The 25,804-nt window shown below is 38.4% G+C and overlaps 1 protein-coding gene across 2 annotated transcripts; it reads left to right on the top strand.

The window, feature by feature from the left end:
• Positions 1-335: 335 nt before the first annotated feature.
• Positions 336-25,103, top strand: DIP1 (DISCO Interacting Protein 1). 2 transcript variants are annotated; one of them, XM_067782952.1, is made up of 4 exons: positions 336-504; positions 20,376-20,736; positions 24,077-24,672; positions 24,758-25,103. In XM_067782952.1, the coding sequence occupies exons 1-4, from the start codon at positions 445-447 to the stop codon at positions 24,959-24,961; spliced, it is 1,221 nt and encodes a 406-aa protein (XP_067639053.1). In that variant the 5' UTR covers positions 336-444; the 3' UTR covers positions 24,962-25,103. The 2 variants fall into 2 exon arrangements, with proteins under 2 accessions (XP_067639053.1, XP_067639054.1); XM_067782953.1 differs by lacking the exon at positions 336-504 and adding an exon at positions 16,723-20,184.
• The last annotated feature ends 701 nt before the right edge of the window (positions 25,104-25,804 follow it).

The raw sequence follows: 25,804 nt of genomic DNA, 5'->3' as shown, positions 1-25,804 counted from the left end.
GGAAAGAGAATTAAATAATTAATTAAATACAGTCGGAAATATAAACGCAAATACCCCATGAAAATGTATAGAAGACATTTATAAACATCTCGTCCAAAAAAAAAGTAGCGACTACCTCATAGTTTACATCGAATAAATGCCTAAAAAATAACGAGTGACGGCTCTTATTATATTTATCCTCTTAGTTATTAATCTATCCTCTTTGCCATTACTTTGCGACAACACGCACTCGCCCGAATTTTACTCGTACGGTTTGCCGCTCTATCCATCAATATGGCAGCATCGCTTTTAGTCACGAGATAGATCGGGGTTAACCGAACTCGCTGCTCGTGCTTCGCCGCCATTGATTTTCTGAATTTTGTGGTTGCTGGTTTATTGCTGTGACATTTGTAAAGTTTTCAATAGAAGTTCTTTGTTAAAAGTTTGCAAAAAGCCAGTGAAATAATGAATCGTTCAAGACGTCCTGTAAGCCAAAGCAAGGGATTTGTCTCTGGCGGAGTATATGTAAGTAAATAAATGAATATTGCCCCCTACTTTTTGGGAATGTACTACACATTTATTCCTAGCTTTCCGTGTATATATGTATGTATCTATTAATCTTCACTAATTGTAGTATATTAAAGAGGGAATAAAAGTAGGTATTATATAGAATTTCTCGTTCAAAATCAATAAAATTATTGGTTGAGAGACAATAATTAAAAAACACGCGATTGGAAAATAAGTATGTAGATATACATGTACAATACTAGATACACAGAGCTTTTATTAACGTTACGTAATATCGTTGAGTAGTTAAGCGGCATAGGTGGGCACAGTGCACTACAGCAAATCTAGTACCGAACTGTCGCATAAATAAACGGTACTTGTTCTAAAGCCGGAGTCATTGGTGTCGTATGTCGTATCGCTGTATCCGTATCCCTAACGTAATCAGCTGTTTACCGTTACGACGGTAAACCAAAACCCAATTGATTGGCTACGATACGGTTACGACCTTAGCGGCACCAATAATCGATTGCATTGATTCTCATAAGGGTTGTCGAATCAGCTGTTATAAGGTTACCGATACGGTTACCGATAAAGCACCAATGTCTCCAGCTTTACACTTAACATCGGGATAGCTAAATTAAAATTATTACACAACCTGGTATTTCTTTACTTTAGCTCACAACTGCTAAAAATATCGGGAGATGTGTCCAAAGACGCGCTTTGGACCCAGGACCACGAATCCGAAATCGGAAATTGAAAATTTCCTTTGCAAACAAAATTGAAAATCTTAGTTTAGTTTTGTTTATTTAGTCTATAATCAGAAAATCTTACATACTAGATACAAAAATTAATAAAATCTTTTGAAACAAAATAGAATAGCCAACAAATATTTAAACAACAAATATAACAGTAAACATAAATAGAAGATAAAGCTGAACACAACATAATGTTAAATTAATCAAATTAAGAAAATATTAATAGCAGACTTGAAGTCTCTGGATAAAGAGAAATCAATATTTACAACCGTTGAGAGTCTATTAAGTTCGGTGAGGGCGCGGAAGATTCGATTAAATTGATAGTAATTGGCCCGACGGGCAGGCAAATAAAACATGAGGAATGAGCGAAGAGTTCGTAGGGGCACATTAAACGGTATGTTGCCAAGAAGAGTTGGGCAGTCCAAAGAGCCTGCAATGAGGTCATTGACCAACATGACCAGCTTCACCACCCCCAGTGGGTTAGGGGCCTAGAATATACCCGCGGTAGGTATGCCGTCGTAACAGGCGAATAAAATACCAAATTGATTCAAGGGGTTGTGTAGCGCAACTCTCTCAAGGAGTTTCCAGCGCAATATATGTATATAGCTTCTCCAATCCAATTGTCAACCTACCTACCCCCGTGGTGAATTCTGTATCAATAACAGCGAAGGCTTTGGCGACCCCGAACTCCTGATGGATCTAGGGGGTGGGAGGCGGGATGGCCTAGACAGCTTCATGTTGTGATATCAAATCATCCCGAGATGGTCGGGCTGGTACCTTTATGGTGCTTGTTACCGGATCTGCATCCGGCAAAGGACCATCAATATCACTAACACTCCCCAAGGGGAGAGTGTCCTTATCGCACAACAACAACTAGCTGCACCCAGGGCCGTAGAGAGAAAATCCGGGCCCGGAACTAAACAATTTACGGGCCCCTATAAAAAATCCACTAATACATTTGATTAACTTGAATTAATGACGTCTCATTCATGAATCATTATTGATGGATTACATGAAAAAACATTTTTGCCACATCAACTAAATGATTTTTAGACTAAGAGCTGACAATAAAATTATCACACAACATTTACTATTTATATTTTATTGTAAGATAGAAATAAAATTCTCTTTTAACAGCCACATATTGTTTCAAATAATCTTTTCTAGTTATTTGGTAACATTTTAATAAATTTCTGATAAATTGAATGATGATTATAAATTTTAATTATTCAATATAGAAGGTTCGGATATCAAAGAGTGGCTTTTCTTGCTTTTTTCGCTGCAAATTTTTTTATAATAATATCAAAATTTTACTCTCTTGCCAAAACGGATACAACACAAAGCGTGGCAAGTCCTGAACCCCGCTCTTGAGATGAACACGATCTATGAAAGTTTTTGATTCTTGCAAGGACGCTGAAAGAACGTTCTGCACTAGCTGCAGTGACAGGTGTAGTACAAAAGATACGTAAAACAACACAAATGTTGGGGAAAATCGTATACAGATTTTGAACATATGTAGATGGCATTTAGCAATTCCAATGGTGACAGACCTTTATCAAATTTGCTTCGTAGTTTCAAGTGATTTATTTCGTATTTTAAGCTTTGTCCGACTTGTATTTTTGGACATATTTTGCTGATGTCGCCCGAACCGTAGTTCATCCATGTATGCAAATTGCCACAAAAAGGAAAACGTCTCGCTCAAATTTCTCAAAGCTGCAAATCGGTCAGTAATGCAAGTGATTACCGAATCAACGATCACCAGGAATGTATTGTTTTTAAAATCAGACTGAATCATACGTAATCATCTCATTTAAATTATCTTCAGAACGTCTTTTGGGTTTTCTCTTTCGAATGTCCAGAAACTTTGGCGAGATGTTCAAAAGGCCTGTTGGTTTTCATAGCAACTGTTTTGCATTCGTTTAAAATTGTTACACATTGGTTCCTGATCAACCTCAAATCAGCTAATAAGCAACTAGATGTCGGACCTCAAAATCTATGGTGGCGTCTCTAGCTTGGAAGACCACGTTTCTTTCATTAATGGTAGTCAGTATTTTGAAGCAAATTGAGGACAGCAAGATCCATTCGAACTTGTTGATGTACTTAAGAATGCTGGTAACATTGCCGTATGCTTGCGCAGTCAAATTTGCCTTTTGGCTGAAAGACTATGAAGAGAGCTCGGTACATTTTTTTGAGGATTTCCTATCGTTGTGGAGTGCTACTGAATATAGTAAAACATTTTTGTACAACTCCGAAGAAAGTAATTGCAGCCGTACAACATTCTGCAGCATCAACACCACATAAATTGAGACTGTGTGTTGCACAAGGCGAGTAATCAGCATTCGAGTTATTGTCGAGAATGTGGCGTAATGCTCCGTTGTAAGCACAAAATCTTCAACAAGTATGGCAAATTAGATCAGTGATTTTTTGACCAGTTTTTTGGTCACAATTCACGAAAGTAAAACCGCTCTTGAATTGGAAAATTTGTTTCTTTCGAATTGAAATGGAGTGAATGGAGTCAACGTTACTAGCATCAGGCATAGATAGCATCAACGATAATAGCAAAATACTTGGCTTTCTTGCCTTGATCTAATATAGTTTCCCTCACTTGCTTTGCACAAATTTCTATAAACTCGTTCTGAATGTCTGGAAGAAAGATAGTGAACTTGTAAACGTGTGTTCTGCTGTTGTGAAATCCTAACTTTCTCCAAATTATCTCGTAAGTATCGGATCATATTGGCTAATGCGATCTTAGCTGCCCAACATTTCCATCGTTTCGTTCACGAAGATATATACTTTCGCCTTTGAAAGCTAGGCCTCTTTCACCCAAAAATAAAATAGTGTCCAAAATTCTATACAAAATTTCTTTCCACTTTTGAGGGTCAGTGATTAGCTGTTCATTGATAAGTGTATCAATTGTAGCCTCCTTTTGAATTAGATTTTGTAAAGATCGCCATTGAATATAACATTTAATGTGATCTTGAGTATTTTCGTGTGCTGGCAGTTTATCGTTTACCTTCTTACACACCTGCAATTTCGAATATCCGCCACGACAACAAATTTTAGGTCGATTTAAAATATTGGTGCTTAACAGACGACATGGGAGGCAATAAAAAGCATTGCTACTAGTACTCCACACCAAAAAGTCACGCGCAACTTTCTCTCCATTTGGCAAGATTCTGCTTAACAACGAAGTAGGAAATGCCTCGTCATGACGATCACGTGGAAAAATAACAGGTTACTTTTGATGACCTCGACGAATTATTTCGTTGACTTCTTCAGATCGCAACAACTCATTATTCACGGTACCGATGTCGAAGTCGTTTAAAAAATCTGGACATTGATACAGAGTTGGTGGTATTGTTGGAAGACTTTTTGAAGATGAACCTTCAGTGTCACCACGAAAACTTTACGATTTCGGATTCATGTAAACATACATTTTTGTTTGATGTTTTTGTTGTCTCCTCACTGTTCGAAGGCCCAGGCAAAAAATCATTGTAAATATTCGTGCTTTTGAAATTCGGCTTAAAATTTGCACATGGAACAACTAAAGATTCTCCTGAATTAAAAAAATGTCTTAGTACCTCTAAATCGCGCGCCTCATGAGAAACCCCGGGCCCTGGTATAAGGATCCTTTAAAATATTGTACATAGCTGTGAAGAAAGCTAGGTTGAAGGCCTTGGCAGGACAGGTGAAGTTGGAGTCAAAGACAAAGCCTAGGATGAGGAATGGGAGAGGGATGATTTCGAAATGATATAGTGAAGCACTTTTTCACGTTTAGCAAAAGATTGTTGGGACGGCACCAGTGAACCAGATTGTAAGGTCGTTTTGCAGAAGGGAGGCATCCGAAGGGGATTTGATTCATAGAGGAGGAAACTGGAGTTTTTGAAGCAGAAACCAATATCATTAATAAAAAACACAAACAGGAGAGGACCAAGAATGTTGCCCTGGGGTACTCTAGATGTTTCGACAATAATAATATTTTCCATTTCAACACACATTAGGTAGGATTCTAACCAACGTAAGAACACAGAGTGGAAGCCAATACACTCAAGCTTATATAAGAGGATATGGTAGGAGACTTTATATATATCCTCGTCCTTGTTGTGAGCTAAAGTAAAGAATTACCACCAATCTTTTGAATATATAGAACGGCGGTCGACTGCTTATCCTCGTCTAAAAAAACGGCAAAGCTGTCAAAAGACGTGCTTTGATCTAAGTATCAATCGAATTTCACAGTTCTCTCATAAAGAATCTCAAAAAAAAAAATCTTAACCCTTTAAGAAAGTTTTTTAATTTTAAAGTTGTGAAAGATAGCTTTTATTTTTCAATAAAAAACCATCATTTTCGACAAGAACACGTCAAGAACAGTACAAGTACACTTATAATATTTCGCAGCTTACAAGCCCATAACCTAACCTAACGATAAAGACACTCCTCGAAGGTTTTGGGGAGTGTTATCGATGATTATGTCCCTTTAAGGTACAAGCCCGATCATACAGGAACGATATAAATATTTGTATGATACTTTCATAGTGCGTGTTGCAACAGCGAGGACACAAAAGTAGTTTGTGAACAACCACGGAAGCGATGGAAAGAAGTATAACAAATTCATTGCATTTCCGAAAATAATTTTAAGGAAATTGATTTTATGAGCTGTCCTTCAGATCTGTTTATTCTGTTATATTCCAGGAGCTGTTCCCATTCAAATTGAACTGAGCCCTTCAATTTGGGCACAATTAAGCCATATAACATATGTTTCCGATTTGGAAACTCGAAAAGAAAGCCCTTTCGAAACCAGTTGTCGAAAGTAGAAAATATGAAACATCGAGGAGATTATGATACACCTAAAACTTAACTTAAAAATCCTAACAAAAAGTTTTTCTGCAAGTGTCAGTAGTCAGTAGTCATAGACAATGCTGTAACACAAGGAAAAATTCATTTTAATTCATTTGTTTACATTTGTTTGACAAAATAGTCCCTTACAAGAGAATCATATCCAACTGACAATCACACTTTGGATATAACCGTTGTTTTTGTAGTTGTTGTTGTAGCAACAAGGACACTCTCCGAAGGTTTTAAGGAGAGTTATCGATTTTTCACTTGTATGAATTCACAATGCTCAGATCAAAAGAAAGTAAAAAAAATAAAAGTAAAATATTCAAATTGGTTTTTTTTTTTAGAAAAAAATAAAGTAGTTGAGAAATTTGAAATTTTTTTCATTGCGGAAAACGTCAATAATGTTAGAAACGTCGTGCAAAAAATAAAAGTTAAATCGGGACTTTTATTTTTTAAGGCCAAAATAAAAGTCACGCTTGATAACAAAGAAGCGGCTTATCCGAATTCAAATATTTTTCTTTCTATTTCGGATAAGCCATTTCTTTGTTATCAAGCAGGACTTTTATTTTTGCCTTAAAAAATAAAAGTCCCGATTTAACTTTTATTTCCGGACTTTAATTTTTAAAAGTCCGAGTTTAACTAGTTCTATCGGACCCAAAAAATAAAATTCCGAAAATTATTTTTATCTTGATCCAAATATATTTAAAGTCCAAAATTAATAGTTTTGCAAGGAATTATATTATAAAAGAAATAACAGTTTCAGCCCCTAATTTTTGCCCAGGATACCATTTTGCGTTTACGGCCTTTGGTCGCGTTTATAAAACATTACCCTGGCCGGTACACCAATGGTGTGTGATGAAAATTAAATTCGTGCAAAATACATTTGTAGACAAAATGTTTCCCGTGTACAACAACCGCATGAAAATTTACAACAACTTCAACTCAAAATATACCAAACAGAGATAAAATGTTTCTTTTCCGCCATCGGATTATTGTTGTCGGGGTCAATATGCGTCGTTTGACACTACTCCCGATTTATTCGGACGCGTATAGCATTCCACCACTGTTATAGGCTTTTACCAAAGGGTAAGAGTTGTTAGAGGGATCCTCGTAAATACCCTTACTAAATTTGTATATCAGTTTTATGTTCTTCCAGTAGATTTAGGCCGAGCTTCTCTTCCAATTTGCGTCGTACTACTTTCGACTCCGAACGGTAGCTCCAAGGCAGATGCATTTTCACTGAGAAGCTCTTCATGGCAGAAATAAATGCGGTTTGTTTGCTAAACCACTTCCAGGTGGTGAATCCGCTTAGAAAACCTTGCGTGTGACCTATACATGACAGTGTATTTAGTATGTACATTTGTGCAAATAAATTATGCATCGGGGTGGCCGTGAATAATAGATATAAATAATTAGGTTCTGACCAAAACACTACTCTTAAATAATTGAAATTAATCCCAGTGAATCATAGGACTCAGATCATTTCCAAAGTGAGAGGCGACAGATCTTGAAGGTAGTCAAATCAAATCGTTCCCACGCTGGCTGGGGCTGGCCTATATCCGCCAAAGACCATCATCATTGATAATGCTCCTCAAAACCTTCGAGGGGGGTTTTTAGTTTTACAAGAAGAAGACTCGAAATTTATTTAAAAAGGCTTGTCCAGAAGAATGACGATCAGAGGAACATTTTCTTTTGATCAAAGTCTTTTATGATCGGAAAATCAGCGTATTTATATATATATATTATTGTTTTTTAGTCGGGCAATAGACTCGAACATGGTGCTCTAAAGGATATTGTAACCAAGCATATCACAGTTCTTTTATTCCCTCTTGATCTATTTCTAATAAATTCCTCTGAACTAAAAATTAACTTCCTAAACATTTACTGATGCACCATAGACATCAATAGAATTGTAAAAAACCGAAATGTAATTTAAAGATTTTAGTATATTTAAAATATTTGTATATGTATATACATTGTACCTATACATTTTTATACTCAGTGTGCTTTACACACAGAGTATATTAACTTTGATTGGATAATGGTTGGTTGTACAGGTATAAAGGAATCGAGATAGATATAGACTTCCATATATTAAAATCATCAGTATCGAAAAAAAAATTTGATTGATCCATGTCCGTTCGTCCGTCTGTCCGTCCGGAGTAAATATTGAGATATCTTCACCAAATTTGCTACACGAGCTTATCTGGACTCAGAATAAATTGGTATTGAAAATGAGCGAAATCGGATGATAACCACGCCCACTTTTTATGTTGGGAAAACACAAAAAACCTGATTATTTAGTAAATAATATACCTAGAATGTTGACATTTGATGTGTGGACTGATATTGAGACTTCATAAAAATTAAAAAAAAAAGAAATTTATGACTAAACAATTTTCTATTATTCGGGAGCCATAACTCGAAGAAAAATTAACATATCGTAATGAAATTGTGTACACATATTTTCCTTATAGCAGAAAATATTTCTAGTAAAAAGGCACGGGATCTGTTAAAGACCACGGTAACTTAGATATAAAACAAGTTTAAAAGGGTCGTAGCCTAGAATAATAAGCTATAACTTAGCAAAAAATAGTTTTGAATCAATGATATTTCACTTATCAAGTTTTACTGCAAGAGGAAATGGGGAGACATTTTTCTTTTAAACGGGCGGTGCGACGTGTTATGTAGAAAAGTAATTTATCTGAAATGAAATATACAATTAAAGTTCACGCTGAGTATACAATGTTCGGTTACACCCGAACTTGACACTTTTACATAGAAAAAACCAGGTAAGTGTTTAGGAAGTTTTATTATGTTAAGTAGTATACAATTTTATTTGTTTTTAACAATAAAAAGTCTAAAAAGTAGAATTTTTGGCACAACTTATTAATTAAAAATACATATTTCTTTTTATAATTTGCAGTGGCAAAAGAGGTTGGTTGTGTTTTTCCCGGCCACATATTAAATGCCCTGATTAATAGGCTCATTTGCAATAGCTTGTAAACCCGATTTAATCCGAATGCAGACTTGTCATAGCCGCATCCGTGATACATTTCTTTGTGCTTAAATCTACAAATGTAAGGGGTGAGAAAACGCTTGCCTCACGAAAGAACTCTGGGAAACATATAAAACGAACTAAGCAAAGAAAAAGTTAAGTAAATTAAGCTTAACTTGCTAGCGGCCATACAAAAAAAGTCTATTTTAAAACCATTTTTTAGCTACATATTGAAAAGATTTTTGCGAAATTCCTCTTATTTGCAACCTTCTGCTAACGTTCGAATCACCAAACTGTTGAATAAATAACTCTACTATTCAATAATGCAAAATGGCCTTTATTAAAGTACTTCACAATAACACTTCTACTTCTCGGCAGATAGCATGCTTAAATTAAACTGATTGGTCATGCCTCGGCTGGTACTGTTTGGTTTCCTCGTTGGAATATTTCTAGGCGTTTCTATTTCTAGAATTTACTAGTTATTACCAGCTATAACTACGTTTATAGCTTCTTATATGCGCGTGTATATATGAGTGATACTTGCACAAGTTATTGCCTACTTTTGTGAGCAACTCAGATAAGATATATGCATGTGTTTGTGCGTTTTCTCTCCGCTGCGTGTACGTACATATGTGTAGACATAATGATTGATTCGTTTATGTAGATACAAGTGACTGCTTGCTTTATTGTTGTTGTGGCTTTATTTACTTAGTATCAGATTACTGATGTGAGTATCACTCAAGTGTCACTAATATTCGTCACAATATATATTAAATATGAACTAGCATTTCTTAGCAACTTACAATATACCTCAGAACTTTTTTTAAATTTATAGTTCTTTTCATCGTTATAAATACGTTTGTGTTTTGACATTTAAAAGTGCATTTTAAATATATATACATATATTTATTACAAAGAGAAAAAATTTAAAATTTTGAATTCCATTCATTTTCATTCATTAAAAAAAATTAAAATAATACGTTATAGTGTAACGGGATGTAGGGGTAATTCTTCTATTAGTCTCAGCCCACGCGGCATTTAATTAACCAAGTTTTTTAAGATGCTCAAAGGAATTCTTTCCGATTCCGGTACTATGGCGGTTCTCAGCTCTTTTAAGTTTTCGTATAGCCTTGTAACAGCAAAAGTTTTTGCAGAAAAAATATTCCAAAGATCCTCAATTAAGGTTTTTAAAAAATGCTGCCATTTGCATCAATGATATATTGTAAGTCTAAAAAAGCCTTTTGTTGACGGTGCCACATGAATTAGAGCATTTGTACTGCTGAAAAAATTCTATCGTTACCATGGAAGGCGCCTCCAAACGAAATCAGCTCACTGGCTCACTGTCCAGTAACTCTATAAATGAATATGTGTTCATTCGTCTTGGTACGAAGCATATTAGCATAGCATTAGCGACTCCTCACAATGGATGCGATTCAAGTCTGTTGTAGATGTCACGTGCCTATCCAGTACTTGTGGTAGCCATTTTTTATCCGTCAAAATTAAACTTCTCGTCAGTAATAATAACATTTTCAAACACAACTTCTCAAAACTAGTATTTTTCATAGACGGCAACTCGTGCATCCTTATGCCGTTTAGTTTAACAAGGAAATGCTATTTGCTAAACAGTAATAAGGAGTACATTAAATGTGTGTAGGATGCGTATGTAAAAGCTATGGCAAGCAAACATACATAAATAGGTAGGCATTGAGGATTTATCCGTTTTGCAAGCTATTGAAAATTTGTCTATTTACTTTCTTAAATATTAGTTTTGTGTATTATAGTTATGTACATTTACTTCGCTGTAAACTCAAACGAATGACAAATTATTTTGCAGGAGTAAAATGAAACATATCAATGTTTCAGACTAAAGTGCCGTTACTTCATAGTACTCTTTAAGTCGAGAAAGTTACGGTCTTTGTCTGCAACATACACCCTACATGTAGAAATGTTATATATGTATGTACATATGTAATTAGTGCAGAGGTAATGATTTCTTCAAAAATTAAATTATATACATCCAAGAACAAACTAAAACTAATAATAAAAAGTAACCAATTCATTTATTTCACATCTAAAGGTTTGATTACCTCGGTCTCTTTTAAAAATTCCCAATAACATATTATTTTGAACTTCGTTGCAGGGAAATTAAAGTGGCCCCCTTCAAAGTAGGTTCACATACATTTTGTTTGTGAAATTCTTTCGGTAGAAAAATTGTTAAATTATAATTAGTTAGACCACTGATTGGCATATATGCAATATCCTATATTGCTAATACAAAATGCTCGCAATAAGTTTTGAATTCAAATCAAAACAAGACAGCCTACAAAATTTTTGTGACTGTAGCAGCATAAGTGAAAAGAAAACATTTTAATTTAGGTACATTCGATTATTGAATACAAAAACTTTTAAACAGCAATATATTTGCAATCTGATGATGGTGAGTGTACCTAGCCTGTGGTATTACATACATATATGCTTAATATAAAGCAGGGCTCTTCATTTCAAAGCACAATTGTGCCCTCTCAATTCACACGCATATGATTCGCTCTGTCTTCATTAATTGAGTTAGTCGCCGCTTGGTACTTGGCGTAGCAACATCGGTGATGGGTATCGGCTGATCGGTATCAAAATATGTATGAATGTTATTGTTGTTGTAGCGATAAGGTTGCTCCCCGAAGGCTTTGGGGAGTGTTATCGTCCTTTGCCGGATACAGATCCGGTAAGGTAGGTAGGTTGAACTGGCCGGTCCATGAGGACCTCACATAGACTGATTGAGTCCGTAGTGTTACCAGAAGTTTGTTTTAACGACCAAACTGAAAAACCCTATCAAAAACCAGGACCTATGTTATAAAATAACTCCGTCCTCTTGGCAAATACTAGAAGCTTCCTAGGACTTAAGCCACTTGCTGCTTCTAGATCTGACAGCTGTATCACTCCTAATAGCTGGAGTCTTAGCCTGGCAAGTGCAGGGCACGAGCACAGAACGTGCTCGATCGTTTCCTCCTCCAACCCGCACTTCCTACACCTGCTATCACTGACCAAGCCTAATTTAAAGGCATGCGACGCCAGAAGGCAGTGTCCAGTCAGAATACCCGTCATGAGTCTACAGTCCTCTCTTTTTAATGATAGAAGCAACTGTGTTAGTCTAAGGTTGTAAGACCTACACATAATCTTCGACACTTTACAGCCCCGCGCTTGAACCCACGCCTTTTTTGCTTGGTCGATCATGTGCACCTCTCGCATTCGCTTAATCTCGCCCAATCTAATTGGGACGTCTACGGATCAAGCTTGAAGGGATGCGCCCTTTTTAGCTAATTCGTCCGCTTTTTCATTCCCATCTATTCCCATATGCCCTGGGACCCAATATAGATGTATGCTTCTCCCTGTCCCGATTCTCTCCAGAGACTGCTTACACTCTAACACGCATTTAGATGCTGTGCTATGCGAGATTATTGCCTTAATTGCTGCTTGACTGTCAATATAAAAGTTAACACGGTTGCAGCTTAAGCTATTCTCTTCCAGGGTTTCTACTGCTTTGGTTACGGCTAATATTTCCGCTTGGAAAACGCTACAGTAATCCGGCAGCCTGTAGGATCTGCTTAATTCCGGATCAGCGCAGTATACCGCAGACCCTACTCCTTCCACTATTTTGGAACCATCGGTGTACACATGTATCGCCTCGTCCGCCATTTGCGCACCCTTGCGCCAACCGTCCACCTCTATTGTGGCCTTAAGATCTCCCTCAAAGTGCAGGTAGGGAATCATGTAGTCTGTTCGTCTTGTGACTGAGGACGCTATACTACTATGGCCATATGGTCGGCGCTCAAGCTGCCCCGAAGCATCGAGCCTGGTTGCGGTCGTTAACGCTTTGTTCTTTGCTACCAGGTCTACAGGTGGAATGTGCAGAATGGCATACAGTGCAGCCGTCGGGGTTGTTTTCAGGGCTCCCGTAATGCAAAGCATCGATAGTCTGCATACCCCCTCTAATTTTTTGAGGTATGTTGTTTTTTGTGTGGCTTTCCACCAAACAAGAACTCCATAGTATAGAATAGGGCTTACAATCGCTGTAAAAACCCAATAAGAAAGAGAGGGCGATAGGCCCCACGTACACCCCAGCATTCTTTTACATGCATAGAGTGCCGTTGAGGCCTTCTTGACCCTCTCCTCCAAGTTGAGCTTCCATGACAGCTTACTGTCTAGGATGATTCCTAGATATTTTGTGCAAGGTTTCTCCTGTAAGGTCACCGTTCCTAACTTGGGCCTGGTCCAATTTGGGACCTTGTGCCTCTTTGTAAACAAGACCATATCCGTCTTCTCCGCATTGACTTTCAGCCCGACATTAGATGCCCAGGTATGAATATCCCGAAGCGCCCGATCCATCAAAGAACTAATCGTTGGAAGGCATTTTCCACTTATGACAATTGCAACGTCATCTGCGTAAGCCGTAAGTTTTACGGGTCCCTCATCGAATTGCCTGAGCAGTTGGTTGATGACCAGTGTCCACAGCAGAGGTGATAGCACCCCTCCCTGCGGCGTGCCCCTGTCCACTGATTTCGTGGCCTCGTACAATCCCCATTGTGATGGAATCTTTCTGCAATTTAACATGCAGCCGATCCATCTGATTAAGGCAGGATGTACTTTAATGTAATTAAGACCATCCATAATCGCCCATTTTGCAACATTATTGAAAGCCCCGGCAATGTCCAAGAAGACTCCTAGAGCATACTCCTTATATTCCAGGGATTTCTCTATGCTTATTACCACCCTATGCAATGCGGTGTCTACCGACTTGCCTTTGGTGTACGCATGCTGTGTTGTGGAGAGCAGCTTTTCATCCACGTTGGACTTTATGTACACATCTATCAGCCTCTCAAAGGTTTTGAGCAGAAATGATGTTAAGATAATGGGTCTATAGTCTTTGGGATACACGTGACCGATCTTCCCCGCCTTTGGTAGAAAAGCTACACGAGCAGTTCTCCAAGAGTGCGGTACATGATTCAGTCTTATGCACCCATCGAATATTATTTTAAGTCATTCCACGACCGCCCTACTTGAGACTTGTAGCATGGCCGGGAATATACCATCTGGGCCCGGCGATTTAAACTTAGAAAACGTCTTCACTGCCCACTCGATCTTGGTATCGGTCACCAAGCCCGGCACCACTAGCTCCGTGATCGAAGTGTGAGTGATGTCTGCTGGTTCTTCTAAACCGTCTCCCGATGGGAAATGTGTATCGAGAAGCACCTCAAGGGATTCCTCACTATCACGTGACCATTCCCCGTTCTCTTTCTTTATTAGTCCCTGGACTATGTTTCCCTTTGCTAGGACTTTTTTCAAGATCCCTGTACTCTTCCCGACACGCTTCGCTTTCCGCGGTCTTTGCGAGTTTAAACATTTCTTTTACCTGTCTTCTTAGAAGACTCAGCTCATTGCTCCACCATGGCGGCTTTGCTTTTCCTCTGAATCTTCTTAGAGGGCAAGCTTTGTTATACGCAGTCATAAGCGTCCTTGTTAGGAATTCATTCGACTCCTCCAGTTCCTCTACATTAGCAACCTCTTTGGGTTGTCCCAGTTTCGTTTCTACATGTTTCTGGAATTTAGTCCAATTCGTTGCCCTAGGGTTTCTAAAGGTTCCTCCCTTCTCTACCCTCTTTAGTGGGATGCTGAAGCTTATATACGCATGGTCGGAGAAGGATGGTCTATCGAGAACCATCCAATCATACCTTGATATATCACGCTCGGAGCTCAATGTAATATCCAGAACATTGCTGGATGTTGGACCAATGTATGTAGGAACATTTCCCCTGTTGGCTATCTGCAAATTGGTTTGCAGGATGTAACAAAATAGAGATTCGCCTCTCTCGTTCGTATCTGCTCCTCCCCACGCATTGTGGTGCGCATTTGCATCTGCGCCTATGACCAACCGCCCTTTGCGCCCTTCCTCCTGTACTAGCCTTTTGCACTCCATCGGTGGAACCTCCGCAGCATGGGCCATGTAGCAGGACGCCAGGATAAATGCCTGCTTATTCTTTTGCTCAACAGCCACCGCTACAAGATCCTCGGTGGTGTAATTAGGCAGCATATATGAATGCAGCTGTTTCCTTACCATTACTACAGCTCGGACCCGTCCTTCCGTTTGTGCGTAGTAAACGCCAAACCCACGCGCGCTAAGTCCAGAAACCTTTCCTCCCGATGAGAGCCACTGCTCCTGGATCAGCGCCACGTCAAACGAACCCTCCTCAAGGGTTAGGAGGAGTTCGCTCGACGCCACTTTACTGTGTTGAAGGTTTATCTGTAGGACTCGCAGCACCATTGGGCTGTTTGTCCCCCTCCAGCACCTTCGTCTTGACGTCGTCGTCCTCCTCTTGCCCTTTTAGTTTAGAGTATTCGAGGCCCCCTTCAGCCCCTCGTGAATGTTGTGCCGTGTGTTCCTCTGTGCGAGTCACAGCACCATTTAGCGGTTGGTCCTCTTCTAGCACGTTCGTGGTGACGTCGGGGACCTCCACCTGTCTTTTTTCCCTTAGGCTTCTGAGGTCCTTTTCGACTTCGCCCACTTCCAGCGTGTTAGGATTTTTATCCTCGGGACTTCTTTTCCTGAGTCGCATGTAAATTTTGCCAGTGCCAAAGGACATTTTGCCAAGCTGCGTGTACAAAATATCCTCCGCCTGCTTGTTTATTTGGAAGATGTAGAACTGACCATCCTCGGTAGGCCGAGATACAGTAAGTACCTTCCAATCCTGAGTCGGTATGTTCGGATTCTGATTCTGCAGAAGTCGCAGTGTATCCTCCGACTTCATCACGCATGGTATCCATACCTTAACTTTTGGTACCGTGGGGATTTGCGCTTTATCTACCACCTCAAACCGCGCATTCGTGCCTTGCCTTTGGAGGTTTGGAACGACTTCCTCCAGCCACCGCAAGCTCGCGATGTTGTCGCACGCTATCATCTTCACACCATTATACCATCCCCCCGAATCAAAGGTTGGAAGGGGCTTACTTGGTTGTTCCCGCATCATCTTAAGCATTAAGCTAATAAGCTCCCTTTCCACAGATCTCCACCTTTCAGTAGTCATTTGTCCGAACGGACTGCTACGATCAACCAGCGCCACAGTCAGTGACTGCTTTGCCACATCACTCATCTTCTCGGGAAAAGCAGGAGTCTTAGTGTTATCTCCCTTTGGAACCTCCGAGAACACCGGAGTCTTCGCGTTAACTCCCTTTAGCGCCTCCGAGAAAGCCGGAGTCTTAGCGTTATCTCCCTTTGGCTTATCTCCTACTTCCGTAGTTGGAACTTCCCTCTGACTGGCAGCTTTCGAGGTAGTTGCTACCTCGCTATTGGAACCCATCTGTCTTACAGCTTTGGGCCTACTTGTCTTGTCTATGCGACTGCCCTGCCTCGCGGCTCTAGGACTGGGTCCTTTCTGCCTCTTGAAAGCAGGCTTGTCGCCTTCTGCCGAACGTTGCCTCTTCATTCTGCCATTCGACGCTTCTTCCTCCTCGTACCGGTTGCAGAACCGAGGGTTTCTCGCAGCAAACCTTTTGAACTGCCTTCGACCTACTTCTACCGCTTCATGGGCCCATTCCAAGCGCTCGATCTCCACTTCTGTTGGGTCGACCACTGCTCCCAAGCGTTGTACAATTCTTAGTGCTGCACGGTACAGCGAGAGAGCTCTTTTACTTCCTCTGCTCCGTACCCTTCTCCACTCTTCTACTCCGTTTTCATTTGTGTGCTTCTCCAACAAGGGGTTCATTGAATCAGCACTACTCTCGCTCCCCGAGTCCGACGCATCGCTTAATTCGTATTTGTCGTCCTTGGATTGCGACTCAGTCCTCCTCTTTACATCCTCCTTATTACATTCAGGTAATGAGTTGTTCATCTTGGTAGTACGACCACCTGCCCGACAAGGCGGGCTCAGCGGTCCAGTATTATATACGGGGAAAGAACCGTCCGCCACAGCAGCGCCCCTTACTGCGGTAAGGCCATAACTACTTCCCGAGATGGCCCGGTATCGGGAAGGCTCCGTTCGAATACAGCCGAATTTATCCCCTGGCTGCAAATCGTCCAATAGGCAGGGTCCGCATAACACCCTGGATTAGGGGGTTGGCAGTTCTTGGTCACCGACATCCCGCCGCCCTCCTATGAGGCGAAACGGCGTAGATGTCAGTCCTAAACAGCTCCGCCTCATAGTCGGGCGCTATGGAGTTCGGCTAAGCCCTCACACCAACGACAAGGTGCCTACCCTAGTGAGGGACAGATCCGGTAAGCTCCGGGAACATTATGTGGCCACATTAAACCTTCGGGCCTTCCCTCCCTCCCCGACCCCAAGTTCCATGAGGACCTGGTCTGACCCCCTAACCAGCTGGGGGGAATATGTATGAATAATTATGCGCGATACATATGCTTGATGTTAGCTCGTTGCTTGCTAGTAAGCACTGATGACCTGATACTAAACATTCATTCTCTCTCAATTCGTTTCCAGGAATGGGTCTTGAAGTTCATTCGATTGTAAACAAAAGATCATTCATTTCCAAGAATGGGTCTTGAACATCAGATGGCTATAGAGTTGCCTAAAATACGCCAAAAAAAACTTAAAGAAATCCGTTCGGTTTTATTATTTTCAAATAAATCAGCAAGTAAGCTGATAAAAACTTATTAAAATTTATAAAAAAGGCAAAGTTTTGTAGAAATATTTTGTGGTAGATAAGTAAAAAAAATATGAAATAATATATTTCGATTGCGTTGCTTTGCTTTGTTGCTCTGGCACCACCATAAGATAACAATGAACGGCTAGCCCCTTTTTTCACTTTGATGCGACCAAAACGTTTATGTACATATATCTACATACAATAAGAAACGCAGAAAATATATAAAACATTACGAAATTAGATCACTTGGTGAAGTATCTGCGTTGTCGTCCGCAAAAGGCTGTTAATTAAACATTTTGCGTTATACGTATAACTACAATTTATATCATCTGTCAGAAATGGAATGTCGCAACGCTCCACAAAAACATGTCCTTTATGCATCCATTTACATCAATGCGAAGACTAAGAAGCTGAATTTTTCACCAATCGAAAGTTGCTACCAAAACCCGTTTCGTGTGCAGCCCTTCGATGAAAGGTGTCGTCACTGATAAATTTTCCACGGGTGAAAAAGAGTTATCGATGAAAGGTGTCGTCACTGATAAATTTTCCACGGGTGAAAAAGAGTTATTTTTTTTCTTCGGATTTGTAATCCTGACAAAAATTCGAGTTTTTTGATATCCCATTTGACAATCTTGAGTAAATTTTCGGTGAAAATCATAAATCAAACATTTACCATGTAAAATAACCCAAAGTTATTCTGAAATGCCCAAATTTGATTTTGAGGATGATGGCATCTATGTCCAATATCAAAAAAAAAAAAAAAAAATGCACATTTTCACGCCCTCTCAGAGAGCGAGAAGATTCATATCAGGTCATCAGTGCTAGTAAGCGAATAAATGAAAATCAAATCACCCACACGATCAACGCGACGATTGCGCTCTCACTAAAAGTGCGCCTGACTTTCAATTTTGAAGAGCCCTGATATAAAGTTAGAAATTACTATTCAGATTAAAAACTTCTTCCACAAAATTTTTACACATGAATTGGCATAGTTTAGATTAAAGAATACATTGAAGTTTTTTTCTAAAATTTAAAGTTTAAAGAAGAAAATAATTGCTATTCACACGGCTGAGGGGAATATCACCCTATCTAAGCTGCCAGTTCGAAAACGCCCTATCTTGAGAAAATATTTCAAAAATACCCTTTTTTAGGATTTGTTTCAAAAGCACCCTATCTCAGAATTCGGTTAAAGAACGCGCTATGGCAGAGCGTAAAAATTTCATTCGTATATGTTTGTAGTATAAGATTCATTAAAGCAATTTTTTTAAATATCTTATCTACTTATAAGAATTCGTTATAATATGATGAGATGTACTTGAAACATATACTTGTTTTTTTTTTTTTTTTTTCAAATAAACTTTAACCAATTATAACTTGGCGCAGGTTAAAATTCTTCCATAAAACCCTCAACAAAAAGCTCCAACTTTACTGCAATTGTAGTAAATCTATTTCATTCTACAATGACGAAAATTCTATAGTAACAACAACTACAGTCGAATGGGGTTTTTGTGGGATACTCTTGCTTTTACCTTCGATTCTTTTTATAATGAAATAACAAAACTTAAAATAAAATCGCGTAACCAAACCGGCTTTTGAATTTTGTTGTTCGATAAGAGGAATGCAGGAAAGGAATAATTAGTTCGGACTAACAAAAAGGAATAATGACTATTCATAATTCCAAAAAAGGAATAAAGGCTGCAATCCAAAAGTGTCAGTACAGGAATGGGAATTCATAGATTGCATTCCGTGTGATTGCATTCCTTAACAACTCTGGCAGATGCAGATGGTTTTAACATAGAAAAGCAACATTAGAAAAGAAATAAAAGTTTGAATCATCGTTGAAAAGTATGCTCAAAAAATGTTAAATTTTTTTAGCACTGCTTTACCGACAGGTAGCAATTTAGGCGAACTCGCCTTAACTCCGAACTAAAAGAATTGATTACTATTTGTATTTGAGGGGGAACATAATTGTAATTGCCATGTAATTAAACTTACACCGCACTCAATGTATATACATACATGATATTTCTACAAAAAAAAAAAAAAAAAAACACGAAAGAAAAAAATGTGTTACACAGATTAATTGAATGCATAATTATCGATTTGTGAGTTGATGTTATGCATTTATTTGTTCTGTGACCCAACACTTAGCAGAGAGGAACGCATTGGCCGACTTCACTGGTTTGCTTCATTGCGTTTTGACTGCTTAAACGAATAGGAGTTAAATTCGTTTGAGCATCGACAGTAGGAATGTTCATAGCTATTCCTAAACTAAGGTTTTTGAGTTTGCAATTTCAAACGAATGCGCGAAGTCATCGACCACAACAAGATAATGACGTCGTCGTCTTTGTCAACCAACAATGAATCTGCAAAGTCGTGATTACTTGCTGCACTGGACTGAATTTCATATGCGAAATAAAACAATAAAAAAAGAGAGCGCTCACAATTAATTGGGATATGAAAGTATGTACTACATATAGATTGTCCTGATGTTTGGTTTGTAAAAACTCATTTGGTAATTGCTTATAAGTATTTTTGATTTTTATATGAAACCGTTTCAAAATAAACTGCCATAATTACTCAATGTTTAGATTTAATTTATATTTAGAAGAAATGATTTTAAGTAATTTTTTTAACAATTTATTATTACGTAGGATGCCAGACAACAACAATCGGGTTTCAGTGGAAATCAGCTAGGCACTCCGGTCTCAAATCAAGGCATTGCCGGAAATCAAGTTACTCCATCAACTCCAAGAAATCCGAACTACCGCAATAAGATTTCACAAGATGAACAAAACACGAATGGACAAGGTGCGTTGCAACATCAGCAGCGTAATGGAAAACAACAAACGGCACCTTTACAACCGCCGCCATTACCACCTCAAATGGATGATGAACCACAAGTTACACCGACACAGGAATCAACGGACGTCAAAATGGAAGAAACTAATTTGTATGATGAAAGTGGCAAATTGCAGTATAAGAATATTTTCCGTACACGCAAGAAGTCTTCTGGTAAGAGTTAGAAACATTAATTTATTTTATGTATTATTTAAAAAAAAAAATTGTGGTTCTATTAAGCTTCTGTGTAAAATTGGTATAAGGGTTATGTTGCCTATAAGGATAGCTCTTATAGGTTAGGTTGGAAAGTTCCGGCTGTATTTGTTGTTGTAGCGAAGGTTTTTTGAATGTAGTCGATAGCGGTGGTTATTTGCCGGATATAGATCCTGTACGTTTGGTAACAATTACTATTAAGATATAAGCCGGAACATCTCGGGAGCGATTTAATATGACCACATTGAACCTTCTAGGCCATACCGCCCAGCCCTTCTTCCATGAGGAACTTTGGGACACCACAGCCTTGGCTGCTAAAGAAACAGTATTAGCCATGGGTAGGTGAGGTGGACACCTGGTTTGGATATAATTTGCGCTGGCATCCCCTTGAAAGGGTTGCGCTACACAACCCCTCAAATCAATTGGGTATTTTAGTCGCCTTTTACAAGCATATCTGCCGCGGGTATGTTCTAAGCCGCCTAACAATTCCTGCTCTTGGTTAAAAATTGATGCAACACCAGAAAGATTAAATACAAGTCATATTTTAATAAATTGCCCTGATTATTTCTTGGACGTTCCGGTTTTTGTACTTTCTGGTTATAGACCGTGTGGCTATCATACATTTCAAGTTAATAGGCCCTGCAGTCAGTCAGACTTTGGAAAAGCAAGCTTCTCACAAAATTTTGTGAATATTTATTTAGACAAAGTTTTGCTTAAATTTGATAAGATAGGCTATCTTAACATATGATCTCTCCCCCAGCGGGTTAGGGGGTCAGAATATACCCGCGGTAGGTATGCCTGTCATAAGAGGCGACTAAAATACCAGATTCAAGGGGCTGTGTAGCGCAACCCTTCAGGTTGCCAGCGCAATATATAACTTCTCCAAACCCAATAGTCAACCTCACCTATCCGCTTCGAATCCTGGGGGCCTACTCTGTATTGCGATGCGAAAGAAAAAATACGCGAAATCGCAAAATCGGTACTCTGTATCTTGACATTCGCATGTATATTTTGACTTTCGCATTCACATTTTGCCCATTCGCAATTTTTCTCCCTTTTCGCATTGCCGGCACTCTGTAAAGCGAAAGCGAATGTCAAACAGCATTCATTTTCGCATTTTTCTTGCTACAAGTAATAGGCATTCGCATTGTTCAAATATGTAAGTATTAATTGATGATTTTATAAATTGATATCTTATATTCATATAGAACAACTCAAAAAACAAAACAAACACAAAAGCAACAATTTGTAATCCTAGTGGACTTAAAATACATAAATAAATAACAATTAAATCGAAACCACTTTTTTATAAAGCATTTCTATTGGAAATCATGTCATTTTTTATTTGTTCTCTGATACAACTAGCAATATTTCCCATTCTCTGATTTTCCACGTTTTCTGTATTTATCACGTTCACTTCTTCCAGTTCAATTTCGGAACAGGGAGGATTTCTTCATTTAAATCAATCCTTTCTTCATTTAAATCGTTCCATAATGCTACAGAATCCTTTTTTAATTTGTTCAACAAAAATTAATCGTTTGCCGAAATTGTAATCGCCTTGTTTCTTTTGTTCTCTTTCTTTGAGTTTGGTCAGTGATGCATACTCAAGCAAAAAATTAGCGAAAAATAAAAAAGCAACATTGTTAGCGATGCGATAGCGCTACAGAGTTCCAATTACCTTTCGCATCGCAATTTATTTTCGTATCGCACTGCCTTTCGCATCGCAATACAGAGTAGGCCCCCTGTTTCACTAACAGACGAGGCTCTGGCGACCCCAAGCTCCTCATGGAACTTGGGGGTGGGGAGGGAAGGATGGCCTAAAGGTTTAAAGTGGCCACATAAATCGTTCCCGAGATGGTCGGGCTAACACCTTAATGGTGCTGTGTTACCCGAGCGTACCGGATCTGTATCCGGCAAAGAACCATCACATCGATAACACTCCCCAAAGCCTTCGGGGGCAACCTTATCGCTACAAAAACAACAACAACATCTCTACCAATAAGCTTTCGCGTACATATTGTGGCAAATTTCGATGCGTCACTGTGCTGATAGTAAATAAATGCAGAACGACAGCTAAGTAAGCAACCACACATTTGCAACTAATGACCGAGACACAATGAAGTTTTTCATATAGATGCGCCACAATCAACCAAGACGTTGCGTTTGTAATTCTAAGGGAACTTCAGACTTGGCAATTGAAGTTTATTTCGCCTTGTCCATTCACATACAAAATATCGCGAAAGACTGTTGTAAACATTCTCATTATACACGAAAAATACCTGCTAGCATATTTATTGTTCTATTCATTTGTTAAATTGCAGTTTTTAACAGTAAAATTTTTTTGCAAAAATACCAACAAGTAGGAAAAATAATTTCACTTGCAGTGTGTGAAAGCACCCTTAGCCAAATCAAATGTCCAATTCTTCTTTTTATGCTTTGCTTGCAACAAAAGTTGGACGATGGCTACTTTTTCATGTCAGATGGCGCTAGTGTCGCTTGATATGACGTTCTCCATAAAAATACGTGCAATCTACTCATAATGCATAAGATTGTGTTAAACGATATATATGAAAAACTGTTTATGTGACGGCTTTAAGAGCGAAGAGATTATTTCACATACACACATGTAGTCGTCACCTAAGTGTAGAAGTTGTTACTCACACATATATGCACGCATGTGACGGGGAGGCGAACGTGAATGTGAGCACAGAAATGAGATATATGCATCTGCTTTAGAAGGCTGTGAAAAGTCTAGACCCTAGGAGAAGTAGGCAACAGAGAGTATAAAAGGAGCGCAAGCTAAGGAAGAATCAATCAGTTTGGTTTGAAGTACGCGAGTATTGTAATTGTGCAGTACTACTGCCATAATAGAGTTGTAAATAAAGAACATTTTACCGTACTGAATATATGAGTTATTTGTTCGACAGGTCAGCGATTCGAACGTTAACAGAAGCTGCTAAGTAATCAGGAATTTCCCAAATTTCGTTACAATGTTAGGTAAAATTTAACACCTTGTAGTTGATGTTGTAGCGATGGAGACCATCGTGCTGAGTTTTTTTTCGTAGAATAAAAATTATATTGAATGTGAAAGGCAATTTTTTAACTTAATCAATTGTAGAGTTGAGAAGAGTGGCCATTGGTTTTTATCGTTTAACAAAAGCTATTGATAGTATTCGATAGAGTCAAAAAGAAATTAATTATCGATAGTACTATCATATTCAAATGGGCCTTACAATATTTTGGCATTTATTTATACATACTCTTATTTTTCTTTCATTACATATTTCCATTCACCGACTAGTTCGCACCAAGGAGAAGAGAATACGAGTAAATCGTCAATTGCGTAAAACTTTGATTCCCAAGAACGCACTTATGGCGTTGCATGAAGTAAATGGTTTAAATATTGGTGAATTTGTTGTTGATAACTCTCCAAGTGGTGGTTTTGTCGCTGTTGTTACTGTTAATGAGAAACAATATGAAGGCAAAGGTAATTCTAAGACCGCTGCCAAAAATAATGCCAGTGAGAAAGCTTTGCGTGATTATATTTTGGAGAAAATGAAAGAAAATCCACGTCCGCGCAAGCATACAGCTAATGCTGGCGAAGCTATGGATACTGGTGAAGATAATAATACTGGTAATGGTGAACATGATGATGCAACAGGCATAATTGATGATGTGCCAATGGCTAATTTAGCTTCATTTGCTATTTATAAATTATTCGTTGAGTGGGAGAATGAAGGTTATCCTGTACCTGAGTTACGCATTGAGCATACTCCCAATTCTGAGGCTGACAGTGTAGAATCTAGTCCACAGGTCAAGACACCAAAGCCACCAACAAATCGTTCTGAATTGCCAACCAATTGGGAATCAATTCATCCATCAACTTTACTTTGCATGGTAATTTTTATAATGCCTCTTGACATAAGTTTAAAATCAAAACTAAACAAATTTCTCAACCATTTTTTTTCTTCTTGTTTTTCAGATGCGTCCAGGCTTGCAGTATCGTGAATTAGGTACAGTTGGTGAACGCCCTAATACATTGCAACGTATGAGCGTTACCGTTGATAACGTTGAGTATGCTAGCTCTGGACGTTCTAAAAAGATTGCACGTCGTAATGTTGCTGTGACTGTGTTAAATGCACTTTTTGGCACAAACTTCACCAAGGATGGACCATTCGAAGAATAAAGTAGAAAGTATTATATAAATATATTTTAAACTTGACTTGAATACATTCATATACTTATAATATATATGTATACCAATATCTGACATGCTACATAAAAGAATTTTGCAAATAAAGGATATAAACAAGTGGTACAATAGTAAATTTGACATTTATTATTCCCAATAAAAGTTCTTCAGAAAAAATTATCGGACTTTTAATTTTTTAGTCCAAAAAATTATTAAATCTGGCCTTTTATTTTATAAGTCCGAAAATAAAAGTTAAATTCGACCTTTTATTTTTAAAGACAGCATAAAAGTCTGGTCCTATAACCATGGAACGGCTCATCCAAATGAGACATTTTTTTTTTTCATACAGAATTTGTTTTATTGAATTTCAAGGCAATATCTCAATTGCCAATCAAGTTCACTATGGAAAAGTATAGGCATAGTACTATGATAGTTGGTTTTAGTTTTCTATGACGAATTTCTGGTATTACGAACAAAAACTTTCAAATGACTATAGGTTTTAAGTCTAGACATTTAGAAGAATCTATTGGTAGAAAATTCGTCTGATTTGGATGTGAAGCTAAAAATCTGAATTTAACTTGTACGAGGGTTGCCTTTTATATTTTGTGCCCAATATTGAAAACACAGTCAAATATTAAGGAAAATAGGTTTATTGTTTTTCAAAATATTCTCCATCCATCTGCATTCGCTCGAACCACTGAGAAGAGACCACCTCTAAAACGAGTTTGAAGGCTTCTACAGCTCTTTCAGGCGCTGAAAAACGTTGACCTCGCATTTTTTTTGATGATCGGACAAAAAGAAATCATTAGGTGCCAAATCAGGGCTGTAAAGCGGATG

This window comes from Eurosta solidaginis, chromosome 4, assembly GCF_040869045.1.
Source record: "Eurosta solidaginis isolate ZX-2024a chromosome 4, ASM4086904v1, whole genome shotgun sequence".
NCBI lineage: Eukaryota > Metazoa > Arthropoda > Insecta > Diptera > Tephritidae > Eurosta > Eurosta solidaginis.
Note: the sequence above shows the minus strand (reverse complement) of the source record. Positions and strands in the feature narration are given on the sequence as shown.

What these genes read in the sequence shown, in the direction of transcription:
- DIP1 (XM_067782952.1), top strand. Translation starts at nt 445, where the DNA reads ATGAATCGTTCAAGACGTCCTGTAAGCCAAAGCAAGGGATTTGTCTCT. An exon ending in TTGTCTCTGGCGGAGTATAT is followed by an intron (nt 505 to 20,375) that starts GTAAGTAAATAA and finishes ATTATTACGTAG; the next exon opens with GATGCCAGACAACAACAATC. An exon ending in TACACGCAAGAAGTCTTCTG is followed by an intron (nt 20,737 to 24,076) that starts GTAAGAGTTAGA and finishes TTCACCGACTAG; the next exon opens with TTCGCACCAAGGAGAAGAGA.